This window comes from Homalodisca vitripennis, chromosome 5 (genome assembly GCF_021130785.1).
Source record: "Homalodisca vitripennis isolate AUS2020 chromosome 5, UT_GWSS_2.1, whole genome shotgun sequence".
Taxonomy (NCBI): Eukaryota; Metazoa; Arthropoda; class Insecta; order Hemiptera; family Cicadellidae; genus Homalodisca; species Homalodisca vitripennis.
The window spans coordinates 134,317,699-134,342,770 of NC_060211.1; the positions used below are offsets into that span (position 1 = coordinate 134,317,699).

General features: G+C 32.2%; 1 protein-coding gene across 8 annotated transcripts in view; it reads left to right on the top strand.

The window, feature by feature from the left end:
* The window catches only part of LOC124362904 (endothelin-converting enzyme homolog), a 530,214-nt gene that overhangs the window by 479,274 nt on the left and 25,868 nt on the right, over positions 1 to 25,072 (top strand). For all 8 annotated transcript variants that reach the window (XM_046817786.1, XM_046817787.1, XM_046817785.1 and 5 more), the window contains 6 exons: positions 3,210 to 3,329; positions 13,300 to 13,450; positions 18,058 to 18,300; positions 20,316 to 20,443; positions 23,284 to 23,439; positions 24,639 to 24,737. In XM_046817786.1, the coding sequence (XP_046673742.1) occupies positions 3,210 to 3,329; positions 13,300 to 13,450; positions 18,058 to 18,300; positions 20,316 to 20,443; positions 23,284 to 23,439; positions 24,639 to 24,737 (897 nt within the window). The remainder of the gene's footprint in view (positions 1 to 3,209; positions 3,330 to 13,299; positions 13,451 to 18,057; positions 18,301 to 20,315; positions 20,444 to 23,283; positions 23,440 to 24,638; positions 24,738 to 25,072) is intronic.

Genomic DNA, 25,072 nt, shown 5'->3' on the forward strand with positions numbered 1-25,072 from the left:
TTCATACAAATTGTTAAGAATCTGACATAGACATATAAAAAGAAGCCGGGGTATGTGATGTATAAATCCTAAGTAACAAGTTCACAAAATTATGATCCAAATATGTTGGAAACTATTTTGAAGCTTTAGTAATTAATATACTCGTATAATAAAGGTCAAAATAACAACCCCCCCCCCACCACCACCACCTCCCAGTCTCATAAAGATGTATTATGAAGTAACGAGTTTGGGTCTCGCAAAGTCAAATCCGGGATACACGGGAGGACAGTGGTACGACCTCGGCTTACCTTGTTCGCATTTCCCCGGCCGTTGGCATTTGGCCTTTCTTTGATGCCGTCTTATTGCTTTTTAAATCTCAATGTCTCTAGTGCGGGAATTAATTACTATAATTTCAATATTCACTAGACAGGGCAGTATAAATACATTTTTAACATACGGTTGTCTCGTATTTACTCTACGTTGTAAAAATGAAGTTAAAGTATCTTAATGTCTTTGAGATTACTTAATGACAGCTTACAACTCAAACGTACTTGTACTTCATTATCACATGTATCACTGTTATCTACATTAACCCTGGGACGTCCAACTATAGTTCAGACCGATGCAATTATGAAAAATAGATTACCGTCGTACTAAAATGATTAACAACAATAAATACACAAAATAGACAATTTGCAAGCACTTTTATTCCTTTCTTCACAGGTTCAATTTTTGTACTAAAACTACTGTAGTGTGATCTTGAAAATTCTATCTCCATATAGCTACCGGCTTTCATTCGTTTTTTGCCTCTCTGTTGTAACTTTACTATAAGGTCATTACATTTACCAATAAAATTAGTCAAGATAAATAAACGAGGTTTTGAGACCTTGACCTTTAGAAGACTTTGTCTTCTTTTTCTTCAAATTTAAATATCTAAAACGAAGATTAAGCTTTTATAAATATTATGAATATTGTTACCAAAACACAACTTTTACACCAAACATATTACAGAATAACCAACACTAGTCAGAACCACAATCGAAAAACTACTTATCACACACACACAAAACAAATGCACTGTTTTTATGCCAAACTTTTTTATGAATTTTTGTTTCCAATATATATATTGGCATTTCTTAAACTCTAATCGATTAACTTCAATTAAACTCACCCTAAAAAGACCTTAGCAGCTAAGGATATCTTACTAATTATAATTTCCAGATTCTGTAAAACCCCAAGAAACAAAGCCTAGCGATGGATTTTCTTTGCAATAAAACTGACAAATTATTGTTAACCATTCTAAAAATAGCAGTAGCAACCATTAACTCAGAGGGGTTAAATCTTAGCCTCTTTTATGTAATATATTGATAGAAACATAAAACATTTAATATAAAATATATTGTTTTCCTCAACGTTATTGGTTCTATTTAAAAAGTTTAAGCTTTTTGGGCAGTATGAGAAAGTCCTTTAATTTAGTGTAAAACATGTCAAACTAATCCTAACTGCTTTTTAGATTACTTTTAAAATATAGTGAACCTATATAATTCACAATGTTATAAATATAAATCACAATTAAATCCACATTTGGTTCTTCTAGGTATAACGTAAACCTATGCACTATAGTTATTTAAGTTTAAAACATTTTTCATTGGTCCTTAGGATTTTTTTAAACCACCATCAAAAGTGTCTGCTTTGAATACAGTGCCTTTTTTAATCAAAATTTAGTTTTAAAGTATTTTAAGGTCAGCATGTATAATTATATCCTTTCCATTTTTTTTATAAAACAAAAGGTTATAGACTTGGGACTAGCTACTTCAAATTTTGCTTCTAGTTTTAAACATTGGTCATTCCGATTTAAAAGGTCAACTCCACAATAGGGATTGTCTACTTTTACAAAATCCAAATATTTTAAATAGTTTACGGAATATATCCACCAGGTTCATAGATATTTGTCATACAAATTGGATAGAGTTTCACACATTCTATGTTACGGTTAAAGAAACCTCACTTCTAGCTATTTTAATGGATATTACTTTTATGCAGTTACCATTAATCATAAAGTTATGTTTATCCACAAAACGGCTAACGTTAGTGAAATGATTCCGCAGCTGATATTCGATAGGGAACATAAACCAAAGGCATAAGCAAGCAGCCAACTGTTGGTGTGCTGCCAAATGTTTACATTACACCGTAAGTCTGGCTAAGTTGGCAACACTGCTGTGTCAATATGGACGCTGCTTGACATTTAATCACTGTTTAGTTAATAAATCATATTGATTTAATAAAGACGGTTGAGGTCAGCTGTATAACCTCTGCCTTGGTCAATTAGCACTTTAAAACTGTTGGAAGATTTGTCAGTTAATAACATAGCATTAACATTGAAAGTAATAATTCAGTTTGTGGCTAGTGTACGATTTAAACTAGGTGGTAACATTGACTTAGACATACGGTTAATATCACAACCAACCGAACAAAATATTTTATAAAATGCCCTTAATTTTTACTAACTATAATATTATATTTATGATTTTCATTTTCGTAACTAGTGATCAACATTTGAATTAAACAATCCACCTACCACTTATATGTTAAATGCCTATCTGGATTGTATAACCACACAACCGTATTTTATTTAAATCGGGAGAGAAATCTCCACTACGAAAGAAGTGAAACTTGAGCCGTAATTAATTTTAGTTGAGGTCGGAATGGGAGGCTATTGAAAGGGTTCAAAATATAAAACGATAATTTTTTCATCAGATCATATTTTTTTACGCCTGACATGCTTATACCCGACCGTCAGGCTTATAAAGAGATGGCGAGATAAAGAGACTGAAACTTTTGGGCAAATAATCGGTCTGTATATGGTTACCTGGCGCTGTTTTAATGTGTATTTTTTTAGTGTGTAAATGTAGTAAAATTAATTATGATGTGAAAAAAAATACTGTTTTCTAATTTTACCCTTTTATACCGTCCCATTTTAACCGCCAAACCGAAGGGGCTAGTAATCAGTTTCTTTCTTAGAAAAAATTTCTATTCCTATTTGAAAACAAATTCTGTGCTTATATAAAGCAAATTGGCTCTATGCACACTTGTGGCGTCTATGGTAACGTATGCCATTACTTAACCTGCGATATCAATTAAATTGGATCATGAAAGCAGATATATCACGACGAGTATCACGTCTATATCTCAGTCTCTACCTTATATTTATGTCGCCTTTGTTGTTACAGATGACCAGATACAAACAGGCGGAATTCGAAGAGGACTCGAGCAGTATAGGGTCGGTCCAGCTGACTGAGGGGGTGTCCACCACCGCCACCCACATCCGTTACCACACGGCGACACTCCCTGTGAGTAAACTTTTTATTCGTTCAGTATTTTATGTGTTTGTTATAGGCACTATTTTATAAAAAACGTTTCTTTATCTTTTAGCTTAAAATAAATTAAATCAAACTGTTTCTTATCAGTAATGAAACCGAATTTGTAGTTAGTTATGAATGAGCAACATATTTTGTTGTTTGATCAAATAATATTGCTGTCCTTTATTTGTATCTGAATATGGTTTTCCTAACCACTTCACACATATTTTAAATCAAAATTGAAAATACAACAGAATTTAATAGAGATTATTTTTAAAACTAAGTTAGATCCTGGATTTATAATAAAGCCAGTCTTGACAAAATTGACTGTGCAAAATTCTCAAATATTAGGATGCGTGTTTAAACTAATATTTAACTGTTATCTCGGGTCTCTCACACGCCTGCTTTCGATATTAGTGGTGAGTTAAGCGCGCCATTACAACATTTTATAGTGACTAACCTGAAAAATAAGATACTAGTTCTTGAAACTTTGTGTTTCAGATTTTAAAAAATTGTGGCTAAAATTGGTAATCCATTCTTAGTTTCAAATTACCTATAGTCAGAAACGAATTGCAGTAAATCAACTCTTTATTTTTTACTTTTTAATAATACAAAGTTTATAAAATAATGTGAAGGACGTGCCTGCTTATTTCTGTTTCTTTTTAAGATACCACTCCTACGATTCTTGTAGTCCAATAACGCAGGTTTAAAATGTTTTAGTGCGTATTATTATTAAATGTATTAGTGCGTTTTATTATTTTTAATAATTGAACATTCTCTATAAATTTGGAAACCTTTTAACATTAAGTTTAATTTTTCAGAATAACACTATAATCATAATCATCAAATCATGTTACAACAAGCTACTCAAAATCGATTTATATTTAACCTTAAGTCAACTTTTTCAATACAGTGTAACCAGAATAGTACTTATATTTTCTATTAAATGTAAATCTAAGATGTCACAATGATTTTTACAAAACCAAACTTCTTAACTTAACTCTAAAATAAGGATGGACTATGAACATTTCAAAATAGAAATAATGTAGAAATAACACATAAAATGAAAACATTACCTGAACCTCTATATTCCATTCAACCTACCCAAGACGGTTCACTCGCTACGTAGAGAATAAGCAACAACAATCGTAAATCCTTAACCAATTGGTTCCTCGAAAATTTCTCCGCGCTGAGGGAATTCCTTGTGGTACTAAAAAGAGCACAAAGATCAAAGTAACAAAGGGCAAGAAGATGGCCAAGAGTTGAAGGAGATAACTTTTCTTGATATCTGAATACTGTTTGTACTTTCAAAGTAGCCATTGTGATGGGAAGGAAAGGGCGAGGGTTGGATCATCGGGGCAAAGGTCTCTGTAAGCCGATCACGCCTCCTGGCATCCTTCTGAATAAATAACACCTCACTCGCTTGATAGTCATCCTAACAAGCTTTTGTCTCACCGAACATTTTATGCTTTGTCTGGAATATGGAGTTTCATTCAACTACATACCAGCGTTGGACTCTGTCATCTCTGATAATCATTTGTTTCGAATTAATTTAACCTAAACTATAGGAAATAGTATAGGTATTTATCAGTGTAAATTTAAGTTCAATTTTTACGTTTTTAATTTACATGGCAGAATTTAGTATAGTTTTGTCAACTTTCCTAACATATTATGGTTAATGTAATTGACAGTAGTGCGTGCCAGTGTATGGGTGTGGCACAACACTAATTATGCAGAATTACACAACTTAGAACCTAAATTCCTCAATAGTTGCCAATATTCGAATTAGTAAGGGCCTCTTATGGAGTCTTCTTGGAAATACCATGCTTCTCAATCTGGTGCAGTAACATTGGATTGCACAAGATTAGTCTCAATGTCCACAACTGACCTAAGAGATGATTTGAGACATCCAGCTATCACGGCAAAGAACGAGAGGAAGCACATTTTTGAAATTTTTGACTTGCCATTAACGTAACCGTGTCTAAAGATCCTCTCTTTAGAGTTTCTCATACTTTATGGACTTCAAACATGATTTTTTTACAAATTTGAAACCAATTTAAGACGTTGCCTTTTAGACGTTTCGCCTAACATTGAAAATTATTCCCTTTAGACATTTACATGAATTTACACACACACACACACACACACACACACACACACACACACACACACACACACACACACACACACACACACACACACACACACACACACACACACATAATGTATATATATATATATATATATATATATATATATATATATACACATTAATTACGTTTCTACAAATAAATGGCAATAGCCGAATTTTATTTTAAAAAACATTGAATCACAAAACGTACTTGCTTCACCAGACATCGAACCCGAACCTCTCAATTACTGATAAAATGGTCCCAAAACTTAGTAAAATGGTTTTAAATTTTAACTTACATAAAGTGTTCTAAATTCACACTGGCACTCAAAATGTTTTTTTTATGTAATAGGTAGACTGGGACACCTAAAAAAACAAAACATACGGACTTACATTTATACAATTTTTTAATGCAGCGTGCAGTGTGCCTCTTTCTTGTTATGAAATCATAGATGATTTCACTTATATTACATCAGTTCAGCCTCTACATTAAGAATTATCAGTGCTTTCGTCAGTAAAGTCTTCATTAGGCATCCTTTTGTTCTTTCCATCTCCTTGGATTGTTCGATTAATCCAATCAGTATTTTTGTTTACTTTTAAGTGTATAGTTTATTTCTCTTAGGCCTCATTTTGCAAGATCTTGAGTGCACTAACAAGAACATTAAGCCTCGTCTTGACTGGGTGATGGAAAACCAACCGATGTCAAAAGATCGCATCCACTGTACTTTCACGAGATGACGGCAACAAGACATGACGGCTGTAACGCAGGTGTTTCCACTTGAGTAGCCCAGTTTCAAATCTCGTTATGTCCATACAAACAAAATTTCTAGAAAGGGCAAAAACTGTGGCTAGTTTATTTTAATACCCTAAAATTGGTATTTTTGCAATATATAAATGATTTTATGACAATATTTTATATTTTTATTGTTTTTGAAACACTAAAATACATTTATCTATGTATAACAAAATTTTTTTGTGAAAATGGGGTTAAATAGACCAGAAAACGAGTTTTATTTATAAAAAGTACAGAAAAAGTGACTTTTTAAAAATTGAGTTTTATTTTACATTATTTTAAATGTATTACACATGAAGCATTTAACTAACAATGAATTAATGATTTTCAAAAGTAGTTAGAATACAACAATATAGTGGAACTTGTGTGGCTTCTTGTACTATGTCACCAGTATCAGAGTCTTCATCAAAATCTTCTCCACATGGGTACTGCAACTCTTCTTGTTGCTGAAAGAGGTCTTTGAAAAAAAGAAGCTGTTCTTTTTCCCTCCAGTGAGGCATGAAGTGTTTTGATAGCAATTTGTTCAAGTCTGTCAACTTTGCTGGTTTGAGCTGAACTCCTTTTGGAATGAGATTGGGATTTATTGAGGTAATTTTCTTCCCTCGCTTTAGCAAACTTTTCCCTTCACCAATGTTTTCGTTGTAATGAAGTTCTCCCATAACAACACAATTCCCAGTTTTCTTTGTTTTTGAAACAACTATTCTCTTGCACGGCTGTAATTTGAAATGCCAGCTGGCAGACTTTTTCACTACTTCAAACACAGTCCTTTGTCCAGTATATACAGGACAGTAGTTGTCTCCTAGTCTTCTGACAGTAGCATGTTTCTTAAAAATCGTTATGTAGTCCTGGTCGGTTAAAAGGGTACTGTGCTTTTTAACATCCTTCTCGATTTGCGCAAAGATCCTGTTAGGGGGGATAAAAGAATGCCCGACAATCGGATATATAATTTTGATAATCTTTAGAGAAAACGGAGCATCGTGCATCAAAAATTTAGACATCATACCAATAATCATTGTATTCATATTCTGTCCTCCGCAACCATCAGAAACAAGCTTGACGGAGCGGATTCCAGTCAGGTCTGTATTTTTTAACCTCTGATAGATGGCAGAGGCTATTTGATTCGACCCCTTCTTGAATTCGTTCTCTAGCCATACGTATGAAAACACCTTGTCTTTAGTTAATTGGTCAAGTGAAGTGCCATGGCACATTGTAAAGTTACAGATGTACATTTGGCGTAAATAATACGCATCTTGATCTGGTATTTTTGGAACAATTTGATTTTTTTTGACAATCAAATGTTAATGTGAGCTCACCTTCACGAGCTATTCTCAGTTCACCAAAAAATGCATTAGCTTTATGCTTATGGAGAGCAGTTTTCTATGTTTCTCCTTTTCTTTCTTCCACATCCTGGAGGAACTGGTTGAACAGTTAGTGGGTTCATTATTTTTCACAATAATTACTAAATAATATAATAATAATCTAAATAACCACACTAAAAGATGATGTTACTTTCTCAGACAGGAAAGAAGTGAGATTGTATGAGTGATCTGTATTGGAGGGTTCAGGCAGGTAGTATTACCAACATAGTAAAAGCAAATAATTTTTTTAGCCAGCTACAAAATTATGATATTATAATAAAGTTAAAAACTAAAAGTTTGACCAATATGGGACTAAACGAGTTTTGGTACATTTGCCTTTCATAAGAACTAAATTTAAGGCGGACATGACGAGTTTTGAAGTTGTTTTTAAGAATGGACATAACAAGTTTTGATGCAGTTTGAGATAGGGACAAAACGGATTTTGCAGCAGTTTATAATATTTCTTTATTTATTTTAAGTTGTTTAGCGGGTTTTGCAACCACCTGAATTTATTATAGTGTTCCTCTTAAATTACTTAACAAAATGGTACCCATAACTCATTTTTGGACATAACGAGTTTTGAAACTGGACTACTCACTTGTACGTGGCATTGCCTTTTGATGAGTAAATATCACATTTTTGTTTTCAATTGCAAAACTTCGCATCGTCCAGCTAGGGCCTTTATGATCTCACTGATCATGTCAGTAGAGGCGCCACAAGCCTAAATTACATTATTTCCCTGAAATTCATACTGTTTTAGACTTTAAAAGTCTTGTGTTTTATTAAAGTCACAATTAAATAGTCAAACGATATCATATATTTTATATGTTACAAATGTAGCGTTTCTAAAATCCCGACTATCCTTAAAGTATAACCAAAGCGGGGCCGTCGAATTAGGCCATGGTGGGTCGTGGGATGGGTCCCGACCCGGGTCCCTTACCAGCGCGGGCCCCGCAAAAATATTTAAGAAAACTTAACTGAGTCTGACTACAGCCCTGGTGAGCGGTAGTCTTGATTTAAAAGTATTGATTTTTCTCCTTACCCAGTGTATTAAACAGCCAACGTACTATTGTGAATGTCGAGTTTAGCTCCATTTCACCTTCCTACGAGTTTCGCCGTGCTTTAGGATAAAATCTAAAGCATCTTGGTGAACTAAATTGTACAGCTGATGAAACAATGAGCATACCTCTTCACCTAAATTACACTATATTTTCTTGGTGTCTCTGATGTCGAAACAATATAAAGAGTTCGTTTTGAGCTTCTTCGTCACCGAAACTTTTGGATCTCTCAGACGAACATAAGCTTGATTCCAGGATTCAATTCTGTGACAGCTTCAGATTTCAGACTCTGCACTAAGAGTAAAAGAGGAACTAAACTGGAACTGTTAGAATTGCTCTTCGAAGGTAGGAGGGTTTCTTCATCCCACAATTGAAAAATAGCAATCTCACATTTTTTATAATCTTTATGAGGGGTACATACTCAAATAGTTTATAACCAATCTGAGATCTTTGTTTATGTTCGGTTTGGCGCTGTTCCAGATCAAAAATTAAATTACATCCATATATATTCAAATTTGTATCTAAATATGAACGAGGATTATCCAACGATGTAAGATTTCATAACTAAATCACTTTTAATATAAAATTGTGCAGAGCCAGTGAAAATCATTTAGAGCTCAGAAGCTGTGAGCTTAGATGTAGCACAATTACTTAATAATTTTTTAAACAATCGCAAAGACAAATGTATTAATAATTTTCATTCCTTTGCTCCATTGAGCGTTGCTTTAAATTACTAGAAAAAATGTGAATATTTTTAAAGTTTGAATATAGTTATACTTGAATATTTACGGGATTGAGCATTTTACACTCATTTTTAACTCGTCTGCATCTTTAAAAGCAATTATGATTTTTTAATAGATTGTAATGAATCACAACAAGGGTTTATAAATAATATTTTTAGATTCAAATAGCCAATATTTTGAATATTCGATGAGGACGAAATTCTGATCACGTTCAGTACTGGGCGCACCAATTCCCTTATCAAGCCAGCAATATGACGGGCGTGACTGTCGCCACATATTACTACATTTTAAAAGAAAAAAATTATGGTTGCCTGTAAAGTCGGTTTTACGGGCAAAGATTTTACGTGACAACGTCTTTTTCTCGGTAGAATATTTATTGATATGAATATTATTAAATTGCACAATAGGAACAAGGAATTGAATGAAAATAAGAATTGCACAAATTTTAACTATAGAAATATATTTTGTTTACTAAAACATTGTACATAATTTGAAATTAATTAAAATTTGTTATTGTAAATGGTAAAGTTGAATAAAACATTTACTAAAATTGGAATTTGAAATTCTTGCTAAACACAGTTAAATTCTAACTCCGCGCGTGGTGATTGGTCGGTTTAGTTCGTTTGTTTGGTCGCACTGTTATGACAGGTTAGAGGTTATAATTTGTTATTTTAAATGTTTGACTAGCAATACGCGCTGTTTCTTCTCAATCGACTGAATTACGATTGATTGCAGAGTGATTTAAACTAATAATTTACTTAACACTATCAACATTTGTCAATAGTATGACATAACCTATAAACTCAGTTTCTCAACTTTTGTGTCAATCTAACAATTAATCAATCAATCATAGTTTACGATAATGAAATATCAGTGTACAATTATTTACCTTTATTGTTGTAGTTGTTGTAAATGACGAATCTAAGCACTCCACATTTTCACGAATAAACATAGTTATCTGCTTTATCCCGTGCGGCGGACCCACAGTTATCTGCTTTATCCCGTGCGGATCCCGTGCGGCGGACCCACTGGACGGGCATCGTAACGTTACCGGACGTTACACTTTTTCATGAGTGACTCCGAGCCGCAACCTAATTTAAGACGTTGTCACGTCAAAAATATTGGCTTGTTTCTCCCAAAATGTTTGCTATCCAACAATCCTCATTTTCTAAGAAACTAACTGAATCCACCTTTGTTTATAGCTTTTATCTTTTCATCACAGGATTAAAAACTTCTCTCCAAAATTGTATAATTCATAAGCTTTTTGCCATTGGAAGAGAAAAGCTCGTATCAGGAATCCGACGTTTTTATAGCGATAACCCTCAGAACGATATATTTAGATATTCCCTAGAAAACTTAATATATTCTAAGCAATTTTTTTTCCAATTGTCATTCAATCGAAATTCTTAAGTGTGTCTCGTACATTATAGTGCTCATAATTTATCATATATGAATATTCTTTCTTCAACGAACTTCTAGGCTGAAAATGTTTTTTTGATAGTATGAATTCATCAGACGCTACTACATATTATTTTTAACTCTTACCTTAATATTTCAGGAATATTCCAAGATCGTTTGGCAGTAAGATGTAACTGATAATGAATGTAATAAAATTTAATGATTAAAAGTTTCATAGATTTGTAGCAGCATTTTTAGCACAGTTTTGTGCACCATAAAATATGTCTGATTGGAATAAAAAAAATCTTCTTAAATTAGTAAAATAAGTAGATATATTCGGAGTGTATTGTAATTTCGAATGAGTTTTCATTACTTTGGATAACAAAAGTAATATTGCGCTAAGCTAGAGAGGCTATCAGTAATAATACGTCTGTTTCTTCTTTGAAAAAATAAATAACTAACTACTGTTAATAACAAGCAGAAGATAAATGTATTAAAATTTATAAGTCATTATATTATTCACTTGATATATTTGTTGTCTAAAGACAGTACAATAATACATTCTATATTGAAATAATACTACATGAAAGTTTTATCTTGAGTTGGCGAACCAAAAGAGTTGTGTGTGATTTAGTCGACTTTTGGGGATAGGAAGAATATTATTTAAGTTCTGGAGACTGCATTTTTAGGTTTATTTTAAAGTGAATTATATTATTGTGACTAGTGAGAATAATGTTATCATTCTGATAATGAGTTACCTACGTACAGATGTTAAAAAAATAGAGTACAGTAAACATTATTACTAAATATTTTGATAATTGTTACTAAACAGTATTTTACAAACCTCTTTAGTGCTTTGGTATTAAAAATATAAACTAATACTAATTTGGTAAATACTTTACGTATAGATTTCTATTGAATAAAGTTAAATCCATAACGAAGGTTCTGAGAAAGAGAGTTTCTCAATGCAATTGAGGATTTGCTTATTGGCGTGACACAAAGTGGTGTCTTTAACGATAAAATATTCTATTATACGTTAAATATTTGAAGAGGAAAGTTTCCTCCAAACATGCCTCTCACAAGATTTGAATAAAACATGAGTCCCTTGACTTGGGTTGGGACAGGACAGTCCCGGCCTCACTTAATATATAGAAACAACGGTTTCAGTTTATCCATGAAATTCAAAACGTAATAAGTGCAGTGAATACATAGTACTGTTAAACATGCCAAATTTTTACAATAACGTACGTTATTTGCATTCTTGATATAATATGTTCAATTAATTTGTTTGAAGCAAGTGTTATTTGTATTTTGTAAATAATAGAGTATCACATTTACAAATACTGTTTTCTTCAATTTACAAATGAGGCAAGTAATAACTCTTTCTTTGAAAGTAAGTCATAAAAGTAATGGGGTGTTTTAACTAATTTTTTATATTTTCAATATAGGTATAGAATATCCGTCTATATTTTAGCGGTATTTTTAAGAATGCTTCTAATTTATTCACCTTCTGATAATTACATCAATGCTAACTTCTAAATAGGTGTTATCCAGTTATTTGCAAAGGTTAATGCCACTCAGTAGTCTGAATATTTAAAGGAAAGTATGCGATCATTACCTTATGATTTTGTGTATCTGTATATGGTGTCTTATGCAAAACATTATATAAATCCCCTACAACATTCTTCGTGTTTACTGAGTGTACGGGCAGGTGGAACTACTAGATTGCCTGGATTGCCACCAAACTGCTCCTTGGATCCTGAGAGAGAGATACTTATTCAATTTCTGATGATTACCGGAATTGCGAGGTCGGTCCTTTCTTCTGTCTCTGGAAACCAATGAAATGGCAAAGTTTGTCATTTCTTCTATATCTCTGGTGTCTGTTGGAATGGTCGAGTCGGTTATAGGTAGCCAGCAGATAGGAAGGTTCGAATCTGCTGGTTTTAGTGTATTTCAGAATAACTTCCATATCTTAGAATGGGGCGTTCGATCCACTAACCGTTTGGGTCTGGATTTTGGAGACTTATTTTCACGTAAGATCGTACAATAGATTTTCCATAACGTGAGGATTGATGGTCCGGTATTACCATAGATTAATAATTACGGACAGTATTGGAGTTCCGCCCGGGATTGAACACATTATGACACCGAGTGATTATCTAGATGGTTCATGCTAGAAGGGAAAATATCGATGCACTGCCCCCTGGAGATCAGGGAAAAAAGGTCCTGACGAGTTAACAGTGCTATAAAGTGTACAGTGGGCCTTAAATCGCTTCAAATGGAACGATTAATGGAAGATGTGGTTAGTTAAAATCGATTAGATATTCGTAACCGCCGTTTTTTCTGGGGAATCGTATACTTCGTATTCTCCTTTGTCTTTCTTAAACTTAGTCATCATCATTAGCAAGAATCAAGACAGTTCATACATATCGTTACCGGTTTTTGTTATGTTCTATCAACGTGCACCAATTTTGTTCCAGGGGTCGACTCTATGGAAAGCTCGAACTCTGCTAGAGAAGTGCCTCATTCTGTGCACCATTTCCTTGGTCCTTCTTCTAATAGTCATCATCACCGTCCTCGGCTCAAGACCAGACCAGTTCCTACATGTCGGAACCGCAACAAATTTTAGAGGTGAGGCTTTATTTTACAAATACTTTTACACTTCAGCTTTCGAATTCGTTTAAGAATATTGTGGTCTATTATACTGATAAAAATTTGAATTCACGAATTTTTGCAATTTTTACCAGTGATGTAATTTGTAACAAAAAATTGTGATCATTATTTTCTACTTTAACATCTATATTTTTTAATGCACCTAATATTGATTTTGTTAGATTATTAACTATCTTAAATATCAGTCACTTTTAACATATAAAACAATATTAGAAATACTGATCTTCCTGGGTTGAATAAATTATTCATAGAGTAGTCCAATTTATAACTGAGTGATATACATATTCTAATCTTTACATAACATTTATATGATATTTGCTTTACAGCATTATAAAAAAACTGATGAAAAAGTATAAGACAAAGTTTTTGCAAATATTTGACTATTCCTTTAACTTTTTATTAAGGTACTTAGAGACTATTTTCAAAATTGAAACCACTAAAATTGAAGTAAAATAATGACAGCTAAATCAATTCTCATAGACTTTTAAATTCAATTTAAACGGTAAAATACTCTCAAATAGAGTGTTGTACTGAATTTGTTTCGGTTTTTATAGAAAAACTATTCTATAGAATACAAAACACGTTTGGTTCATATATAAAACCCTACAAAGTAGCTTTGAAAGAGGGTTGAGAACAGAGAAGAAAGAATATCCAGAAGAATTCAGTTCACACTTCGTTGGATTTAATCCACAGAGGAGGCTAAGTTTCCTGAATCTCTACTTCTCCAAAGTTCAACGTTGGACTTTTATTATTTTGAAGGGATTTTCGAGCTGTTTCTAAGACACAAAATAACTACATATGGGTCATTAAAAATATTTATTTCGGATTTTTTAAAGGTTTTGTCTATTGAGACAAACTAAAATTATATAAATTTGTTTGTTTTTAAGAAAGTTATGAAAATTAAGTAACAAGGGATATAAATTCATTTCAGTTATTAATTCATGCATAAATATAATTTTATCGTATTATTTTCATCACCAAATATATGTGGTTTTATTTCAACTGAATTCGCCTACTTACAACTATCATTGTTCAGTTGCTGAATATTTAAAACTGACAGTTTGAGATGAAGCATCTTTAAATATTTATCTTTTGGTGGTAATAAACATTTCTACTTTATTATTTATTTCCAACGAGTTTAATTAACAAAGGTCTCACCAAACTTACCGTTGTGGGTGAGACCACTCCGTAGTATATCACTTTCTTCATGTAGTAAATGCCATGAGCTGATAAAATGTTTACTATAGTAACCTACCGGTTAACGTTCTCTACTCTCGGTTTCATGTTCGATTACAGCAGTAGTACTATGAAGTCTTAACAGTACTAAATAAATACAAGATTTTACTTGTTTAATATAAACGGAACGTAAAATTAATTAACTTTTCCTCACAACCTAATTTCATTAATTGCAAAATAATATTTGAAACCCCATTATAGCTTTGCCAGTAATGTTCTAATGAATGTATGATATCTTTAATCATAACTAACCAACCTTACCCTATTTCTTATTTTTTGTAGGTTTTCAGTTGTAATAAATTATAATTAAATATATAATTAAATTAATATTGTATATCCAATAATATCCTATATAATGTTTATTTTATTATATTCCAATATTGTGAGTGCATTGTAATAAGTCAATATCAAAATGAATAATAAGAAATGACAATATGGTATATTACGTTGAATTAAGATCATTCTGGATAATTAAAATGTCTTTTTTACTTGTTAAAAAATTCATCAAAAATAAACGTTTTCTGATAAATTAATGGTTTGGAAAACTTTAAGCTTACGCAAATTTTAACTTTTAGGTTAAAAACGCGGTGCTTTAGGCGAACAGCAAATTTTAGCTTCATACAAGGGCTCCCTATCTCAAAACTGTATTCTAACTGATTTCTTACATAAATGCGGAGAATTTCACAACTGTATAGAGAAACAAATGTAAAAATTCAAAAGTGAATTCAATATTAGAACTGGTGCAAATCCATAAAATTACTAGTTTTATTAGTCGTAATCCTCCTATTTTGTAGCGTGTTAGCTAGGAATGTATGTATGTATTTGCTATTTTCCTACGTTGCTCTGTTATTGTGTGAATTTCTATGTTATGATAATGTTCACATTTATTATTACCTATGTCAATGCCTTGACTGAGCTTCTATTATTTAAAACTTTATTGTAACTTGTCATAATAATTATTTTATTACGCTATTATGAATAATTTTAACTTATAAAATTATTCGTTGGATGTATACACTTCTTGTTTTTGTGATGTTTTGCTTGTGTTGTAATGTTATAAGTTATTTGTGGTTTTGTGCTTCTCTTGGTCATTTTGTTATTTAAAACTTTAAACCTACATGCACTCATTCATACTACTTCATTTATACTAATTCATTTTTAGTACTACTTAGTTTTTATGCATTCATTATTTATTCATCTATTTCAAATTTTCTATGTATTATTTAATACTTCACTATTTGTAAAATATATACGTTGCCATACGCAAGGGTAATATCTTATACCAACATAAATATAATATTTGAATGAAATAAATAAACAAAATGCACTATGACTCCAGGTTAAGTGTTAGAGAGGGCTTCTTAGCCCTAACTTCGCCTGGTAAAATAAGACATTCTTTACTTTTACTTTTTTTTATGACGACTCACTGTAATTTAAATTTAGGACAAAAATTATTAAAATATTTATTTTCTGAATTTTCAATTTTAAGACCAACGAGTTCTCTAAAACACAGTTTCGTGTATCAGATACGATTAAGGCAGCCATTTTAGACAGTATCATAATTTTAAGATTGATATTTTTGTCAAATACTCTTGATGGTGAAGCAGGTAGAGCTTCTTAATCTTGAGGCTGTAAGGTTCACAAAGATCTTTCAACATATCACAATAAAGAACTGCCCAGCACGGTTCTCAGAACCTGACCAATAATACTACAGAAATATCTTGACTTTTATGTTGGCCTTTCTCAAAGCCACTTATTTAAGAAAAGATACATTTTTGTTTCTAGTCTTTGTGAAAACAATACTGAGTAAAAACAACTAACGCTAAACCACACCACGGGATCCTGGCTGATTTAAGGACGATCATCCATCAGGGATCTCCCTATGGTCAATCATCTCTCAATTTAGAATAACATTGGTTGACCATTAGCTTGCTGTTGAATAATACATTACACAGGAAACCTGTTCATTACTAATACAATGTATCTAAGGTTTATTGCCTACGATACAGCTGTATGAACGCTCAGGAACTGTCAGCCAATAGGCAGCTTTATGCCTGTCACGTCCTCGGCTCTCGCTGGATATTAATGCGTTCCTAATCTCGCTGCATATTACCTGTCTCCCCCTCATGCTCTGTCAGTTTTATATTTAATAACCACCTTAACTTTAGAAGATGCATTCAGTATAATTCTTTGGTGGGTTCTAATACTTTTCCCCTACAAAAACCTAACATTAAATCTTCAATTATATGTGCTTTCTGTTCTCCTACACACTTGTCCCATGCACGATTCCAACAAGAATAGTCCTCGTTGTTTTTTGCCTCAAGATATGACCAAGAACACCATCGAACATCCACTAAATTCATACGATATTCGCATTACATGTTTGTAACCAAAGAAAATAAGGGGTGTTCTGTTCAAGAATTAAAAATACGAATCTAAATTGCTATTACACTGATATTGGTTTCAGGTATCATGATTCGCATTGATGGTCAAGATTATCCACCTCTGATCCCATGCAAACTATCCAGGGTTTTATCTCTGTTTCAGGATTGTTTAAAGATAAACTATGTAAATATGTCACGTATTTTTTTCGAAATTTAATATAAACTTTAAAACTTTGAACGTACAGTGGTTTTATTTAATTATCCAAGGAATCTAATCGGGTTTTCCAGACGGTTTTGCATCAATACAAATTTACGAACAATAATATTACATTAATTATTATATTTTTATTTTAGTTACAAAAATAAAAGTTGTAACAACAATAGTAAAATGTTAGCCCCCATTATTTAAGAAGCTAAATAATTCCATATCTGCTTATTAGTCTGTCCACACGATGTTTTGAAAATGAAGTTACTTATAGATTTTAAATTTTGCATGAAGTTTCATTTCTATATTAAGAACACCGAGTTTGATGGTGGTGCAAGTCACTCAATCGGTTTTTACTGATCGTTAACGAATCTATTACGTTAGTCTTAGGGGATTAACCATGATATTGACGAAAAACGCAGAATAAACACATTCCTGAACAAACTGTACAATCATATAATCATTTAACACTAGTAACCTAATGAAATGAGCTATAGATTTTAAGATAGTGCATGCAGCCTCAATGAATTTTTACGCGACACTTGGTGTAACGTACTCCTCCTACATGTCTAGTATAAATCATTAACATAATTTAATAATTCTAGTGTTAGTTTGTTGTATTCAAAGATGAGTCAGACCTCAGTTTTAGTAATGAAATTACGAATATTCTTACACTAAATATGATTTGTTGGATAGAAAACTATCATCCACTCCTTTAATTTAAACTAAATACTGTTTAGATCATCTTAGTGCTGAAAACAGCCACGAGAGTAGACCACAGTACTGCCTGACGGAGACATGTGTACGGACCGCGGCAGGACTGCTCTCCTCGATAGACAACTCCGTGGACCCCTGCGAGGACTTCTACGAGTACAGTTGCGGCTCCTGGGTCCGTGCCAACCCCATCCCTGACGGCAAGAGCATGTGGGGCACCTTCGTCAAGCTGGACCAGCAGAACCAACTCGTCGTCAAAAACGCTCTTCGTGAGTATTGCCCACGTAACACTTCAAAGGACTCATCACTGGTATTTTCGACGTAATATTACGTTCATATCAATTGTGTCAGTGTGTTACTGACGTACTGATAATATTACGCATAGTTATATTGATTCTGTTTTATTTCGTTGTCTGCTGTTTATACAAACTGTCATTGTGTGATAACACTGCTAGTGAGTCACAATAACATCTAATTAATGTTAATGCTCTATTCAGCTGATTAAAATTACAACAGCTGATTTTTGCAGCTCACTAACAATGCTGTCACATAATGGCACTTGATATTGAAATGTACTTAGTTTTAAATGAATTCTCTATTTAATTCGCCAACCTATATTCTTAAACTGGATGTCAATGGATTTGTAAATTGTCAAAATACAACATAACAACTAAAAATTTTTATCATTATCTGTTTTTATAAAATTAAAAGTTTTAGGCTAATAAGGAACCATTTTAAAACTAAAGCTTGTAAAACTTTGTTTTGTAAATAGGTTCTTGCTAGGTATAAAGCTATATAGCGCATTTCAATTTATTACAACAAACCATTCTCTTATAAAAAATTGTAAAGTGGATAAAAATATCACGGCTGTTTGGGTAATTACAAGTATTGCGTTTTTTACAGTTTTGCCATGATATTTTGGTTTGTCTTTGGTCCAGGGCTTAATTCCTGAAATGTTACTGGGAGATCTCGGGAGTATTTTGTATAAAAAATTATAATAGTAAAAGAATCAAAATTTGATATTTAGTATGTGTTCGAAAAATTTAAATAACTTTCAGTTTGGCTGATTTTTTATGTTGGTGAACCAGACATCTTGTATTTATGTTTAATATTTTGTAAACATGAATATGTGACATATAATTTTAGTTTATTTTTGTATTTTGAGTTAAATAGTACAAATTATTCATCAACATCGCAATCTTTCAAATAGTTCTTAAGAAAATTTTATTTTCAAATTGTAATTTTTACTATCCAGATTTCGTAAATATTTTTTTTTAGTTATTGTGGCAAGTTGCCCTAAAATAATATTAATTATTAAATTCATAATTGAAAAAGATGAATTTTTTATATTATTACAAGTATATCTGAAATAAACTTACTTAAGTGAAAAGTATGTATTAGTCAAACAAATAATTACTAATTTTACATATAAATAGTAAGATATTGAATTTGTGAAGTTAAAAGTGTTCCAGTTGTTCTCTATGTATGAATTACCCAGTAAATAAAAAGGGGTTCCCTTAAAGAAAATTGTATTTTCTAATATCTACACATAATAACGTGGTTTAAATGTAAACATTTTGTATTTTTAGTGATTTGTATAATATACAATACAAAATATATCTTAAGTTTAGGTGTTAAAAATGTTGTGGATATACTATATAGTTTATATTTTTACATCAAATTTAAAATTTTGATTGATAAAAGTTTATAAAAATGGTAAACTGGGATAATTATACTATAGTACTGTAAATATAAATTTGTTAAAATAATGCAAAGCGAAAATTATATATGAGTATATATTACAATTTTTTTCTTTGCCCTTTTCAAAATTTACACTATTTTTAATATTGATTTTACATTTAATTTTACTATTTTTCTCATCATTACATTTAAATTTATTTTAAGTAGTGTGGAGAAATACTCTTGTTAATTTTTTATTTTAAAAAGTGTGCAAATTTAATTGTTTATGCATTTTGAGATGTAGCTTCAGAAGGAAAAGTTAATCTTCCATTATATATAATTTCAGCTACTTTTCTATATTACCTCTTAAAATGTAATTCTTTACTAATAGCTTGAATTTATTTTATGAGTTATAATCATAATTATAATAGATTCAGCATAATATATGAAGTATAGGAATTGTTTATTGGGCTGATTATAATAATCACAGCTACATTTTTCACATTGTAGTTTCTGCAACAGTCTTTCAGATCTGTTACAGAAAGCTAAACGCTTTTTGCACTTTATCTTGTACCTTGATTCCAAACTCCATGTAATGTTATAGAGAAGCCCTACAGTGAGTTGAAGAGCAAATCTGAACAAAAAGCCAAATCCTACTACCTGTCATGTATGGACGTCAACGAAACCATAGAAGAGTTAGGGGCTAAGCCCATGTTGGACCTTTTGGATCAGGTACGTGTTAATATTAGTTCTGATGACATGTGTATTTTATAAAATTGTGTATTCCAAATAACTACGAACTTTAAGGGGTCATTCCTGAATGAACGCTCTGAACACCATAAAATTAGTCAGTTATACATCTGAGATTTACTTTATTTTAAAGTAGCATGAACCCATGGCTTCGCCGCAATTTCTGTGCAACATTCCATGTATTTGATTGAATATCTCCCATGAGAACCTCCAAAGTTGAAGTTGATAGCTTTCTTAACGAAAGCATTTGTGATGTCATACGATAGGGTCCTATTTAAAAAATGAAATTAGTCATATATCATACATCAGGTATGCATTTGTCTGTGTTCATGATTGGGAAAACCAGAGGTTAAGCAAAACTGTGAATAATTCTTATTGTTAATTGGTTTGCCTTCTTGTCACAATGTTGAAATAAGGAGTGTTGTTACTTTAGTTATGTTTCACTCTATGAATGTAAACAAATTGCAAATAGTGGTTAAATAACTTAAACATAGTGCTGTCATAATTCAATATTTACACAGAACAGTTGATTACATTAGACATGCTCTTTTAATTAATATTTCACAATTTTAGACCACAATGGGATTTTTCACTACTTTAAAGACCAATGAGATATAACCTGGAGGAATTTTCAATATAAGAATAGGCCTGTATTCATCCCAGGGATCCTAAGAATGTCAATGTAAAATTGATTACAATCTGTACAATTTGAGTTGAATAGTTTATACGTGAAAGCAAAACAAACAAACAAAGCTACTTTCGCATTTATAATATTATTAGGATTAGGATGTATTGTAAAATTTTCATGTGTATACAGGTACAGTACTATATGATAAACCCATGAATGTAGAAAAATAACAACAGAGAAATATTATATGTAACTATATGCTATCCCCAGAAGGGTTCACTTCTGGTTTATACCAGACAGTAATTGTAAATTTGTAAATTTATTAATTGTTACTATCCTTGTTATTATAATTGTTATTTACTATCGTTACTTATTATTGTTATTTATAATTCCATTTATTATTGTTATTTATAATTTGTTATTTATTACTGTTATTTATAATCTGTTATTTTTTATTATTATTTACTATTGTTATCTATGATTGTTGTCATAACAGCTGTTATTCATAATTGTATTTATTAGTCCTTGCACATTCTTTTGATTGTTATTAATGTCTTTTCTGTGCAGCAGCCTTCTTCTTTGTTGTTTTCAGTTGTACAATTTCTATGTAAAATGGTGTATTGCCGTAAATAAATAAATAAATAAATAAATAAATAATACCTTCATATTGAACCTACAGCACAGTAAAAATCAATGTGTCACGTAAATCTAGGTAACTTTATGGATGTCCAGGAGCGGCACATCATTAACCGCAAATGTTGAGGTACTTCGGTACAAGGGTAGATCGATAGGTCTTCTGTGGGAGATGACTGTTGGAGTTTGTGGGACTCTGTATGTGTTAAAGGCAGTTGCTAGCCTAAACATAAGGGCATGCCACACCCGTGTCCACTTTGACTGGAGAGGCTGGTACAGAGCTGCCCTCCCTTTCTTCCATGGAAACATGGCTGAGATTAATGCCTAAAATCCTTCCTCATGGATATCGATAGGTCTATTATGGTGTAGAGGATGGCTGATGGAGTTGGTAGGGCCCCCTAATTGTTAAAGGTTGTTACTAGCCTGGACATAAGGGTGTGCTATCGATGCCCACTTTGATTGGAAGGGCTGGTACAGAGCTCACTTCCCTTCTTCTAAGGTGACATGACTAAAATATAATGTCCACAATCCTTCTTCTTAGTTTTCGACAGGAGGTGACCCAAACCCCAAACCTTACCCATCCTAAATATTCTGACATTCAAGAAGCTGAGAAATCTCTTACTAGACTTAGTCCTGAAAGAAGCTTTGCACTTGTTTCCAGAGTGACAGAATATTCAGGATGGGTAAGGTTGGGCGTAGGGGCCACCTCCTGTCAAGATCCTCCCATAAGGAGTGATAGTTGGTGCTATATCTCAGTCACATCACTTTGGAAATAGGAAAAGTTAGTTCTGTTTCAGTCACTCCAGTGAAAGCAGGCAGGGGACAGCAGTCCCTGTCATATTCATCCTCTACAATAGACTAGACCTATTGATCCGCCCTTTTACCCCAATATCTCGCCATTTGCTATTAGTAATGTACTGGACCATAGGATTGCCCAGATATATATAGGTTCAACTGGCAGGATAAACCCGCCAGAAGTGGACGATATCTACAGTAAATTATGACTTTACAAAAGTATGTAGGTTTTTTTAAATTATCATTGAGTTGATGTTATAAAGGACGTTCAGATTTGTTTACTCTTGCATTTCATGTTATTTAAATTGAAGGTATAAATATCTAATTGCTATTCCAAATTGAAATTAAAATTTCACAATTGCTGTTTGTACATGCAGAGGGGGTGAAACATCAGATTCGTTCAAACTCTTTTCTCCATAATTAGTATCATCTGATATCTGAAGAATCATGATGCAAAAAATGTGAACTGAGATGTTCTTCTGTTATTCCTATACACTGATAGGCTGATCCAGAAGAAAGCATCATCATATTACCAACAATTCGGTCTGATTTCTATCCAACAAATTTGTTTTGACCTTGAGCCAGATCAAACTATGAAATTTAAGTCTATTAGCATGCATATTAAACTGTGCAACTTAGTGACTGATTACATGATATTGAATAACTACTCATAGTTAACTCAACATTAATGTATCCTTTTTTGTAACTATAGCAAATGTTCGTTTTGATGTCAAGTTTCCATCTGAATTATACCTTCTGTTGCCAGGTGGGAGGGTGGAACGTGTCTGGCAGCGCATGGAACGTCAGTACGTTTAGCCTGCAGACAACACTGCACATCCTGCAGAACAAATACAACATGGGCGGCCTGTTCTCCTGGGCTGTGCAAGAGGATGATAGAAACTCTAGCCTCTATATTATACAGGTGACCAGTGATCCAAAATTTCTGTTAACGTCAGCAGTGATGTTACTGAATAACTATTCAAATACATTTTCTTTTGTATTTATATTTGTATTTAACAACAATTGTTATCAACCAAATTATTTTTTTCTGCTAGTTTTAAATCCATTACATTTTATGATATCTTAGTAAAATCAATTAAAGTAGAATCATTAACTTATCTTAGGAAATTATATTGGAATTAAATTTGATTTCCCATTAAAAACATTTAAAAGAACTTACAAAAATAATTAATACATTACATTAAAATATAGATTTTCTACTTTCCTGAAAGCCATTTGAGTAGATTAAGTTTATATAAGTAATATAATAAAATTAAAAATTTGTGCACTTAATAGTTTTTAAAAATATTTACGTGTTCTAATTCAGTTTTAAAGGATTAAGTTCAATCTTTTCCTAAAGTTATTTTAGTTTGGATGGTTTTCATTTACTTCGATGTATGAAGAGAATGTTACAATTCTCATTGGCATGTTACTTGAATTGCATCGGAAACAATAAACCATTGGCTCCAATGACAGGACAGACAGATATGTCAAAGTTACAGTGTAATACAATGCTGATCTCTGAATGATTTAATTATCCTCAATTTTAATTTTGTTTAATCATTGGACCCTGGCTATGAGACAATGAGCTCGAAACCTGTTGTGGTTTGTCATGTATCATTGTACCTAATCAGCAAGTATATTTTATTCCAAAAACAAGAACATAAAGGACGTGAGACGAAGAAAGAAACACACTTAGAAGAAAGAAATCCAAAGCAGTGAGTAGCAAGCAAACAGCTATAATGCTCTGCCATCAGTTGCTATAGTAAAGTCAGAATTAGCATTTCCACTTAGTTCTGTCTACTGGAGTACAATTGAAGGAATTTGTAATATGGGTTTAAGAGAGTTTCTTTTTAACATGATGTTTTTGAAGAGCTCTCTGACAGAATTCCAGAAGAGAGGAACCTCCTATCAACACATATTCTCTATCCTTATCCTCATTTCCAGTTTGCTTATTCAACTCATGTCCTCCAAATTCAAAACCCAAATTATTTTATCATTACTGTACTAGAGGGATGGATGTGGAAAATCTTGACTTACTAAAAGGATAAGGTTTTGATTGATATTACTATAGTTAAATTGTATTAAATTAGTCTAATAATAACTATATTGTTTTTCTAGATTGACCAAGGAGGCCTTACTTTGCCCACAAGGGACACCTATCTGAATAAGACTGCCAATGAAAAAGTGCTGACCGCATACTTAGATTATATGACAAAAGTGAGTCCATTTTAATGAATCTAATGTTATTGATAACTATGTTTACTACATGGAGTGATAATTAATTCAATGAAACATATACTGACAACACTGGTTCACCACATTTGCTTATATCTTCTCTCTTCTATAAGGCCTTGAAGTCCTTGCTTACTGTAAATCCTATATTAATTGTTACATGAACAAAAGGATTTGTTATTATCATATTTTGGGCTATATTCCTTCATGAACCATTCAAAATAGGAGGAGCACCGGGGGAGAGACAACTCAGAACTGACCATGAATTTTTTAATCATCCTTGTGATATATTATGATCAAACTGTATTCAATTTAACATT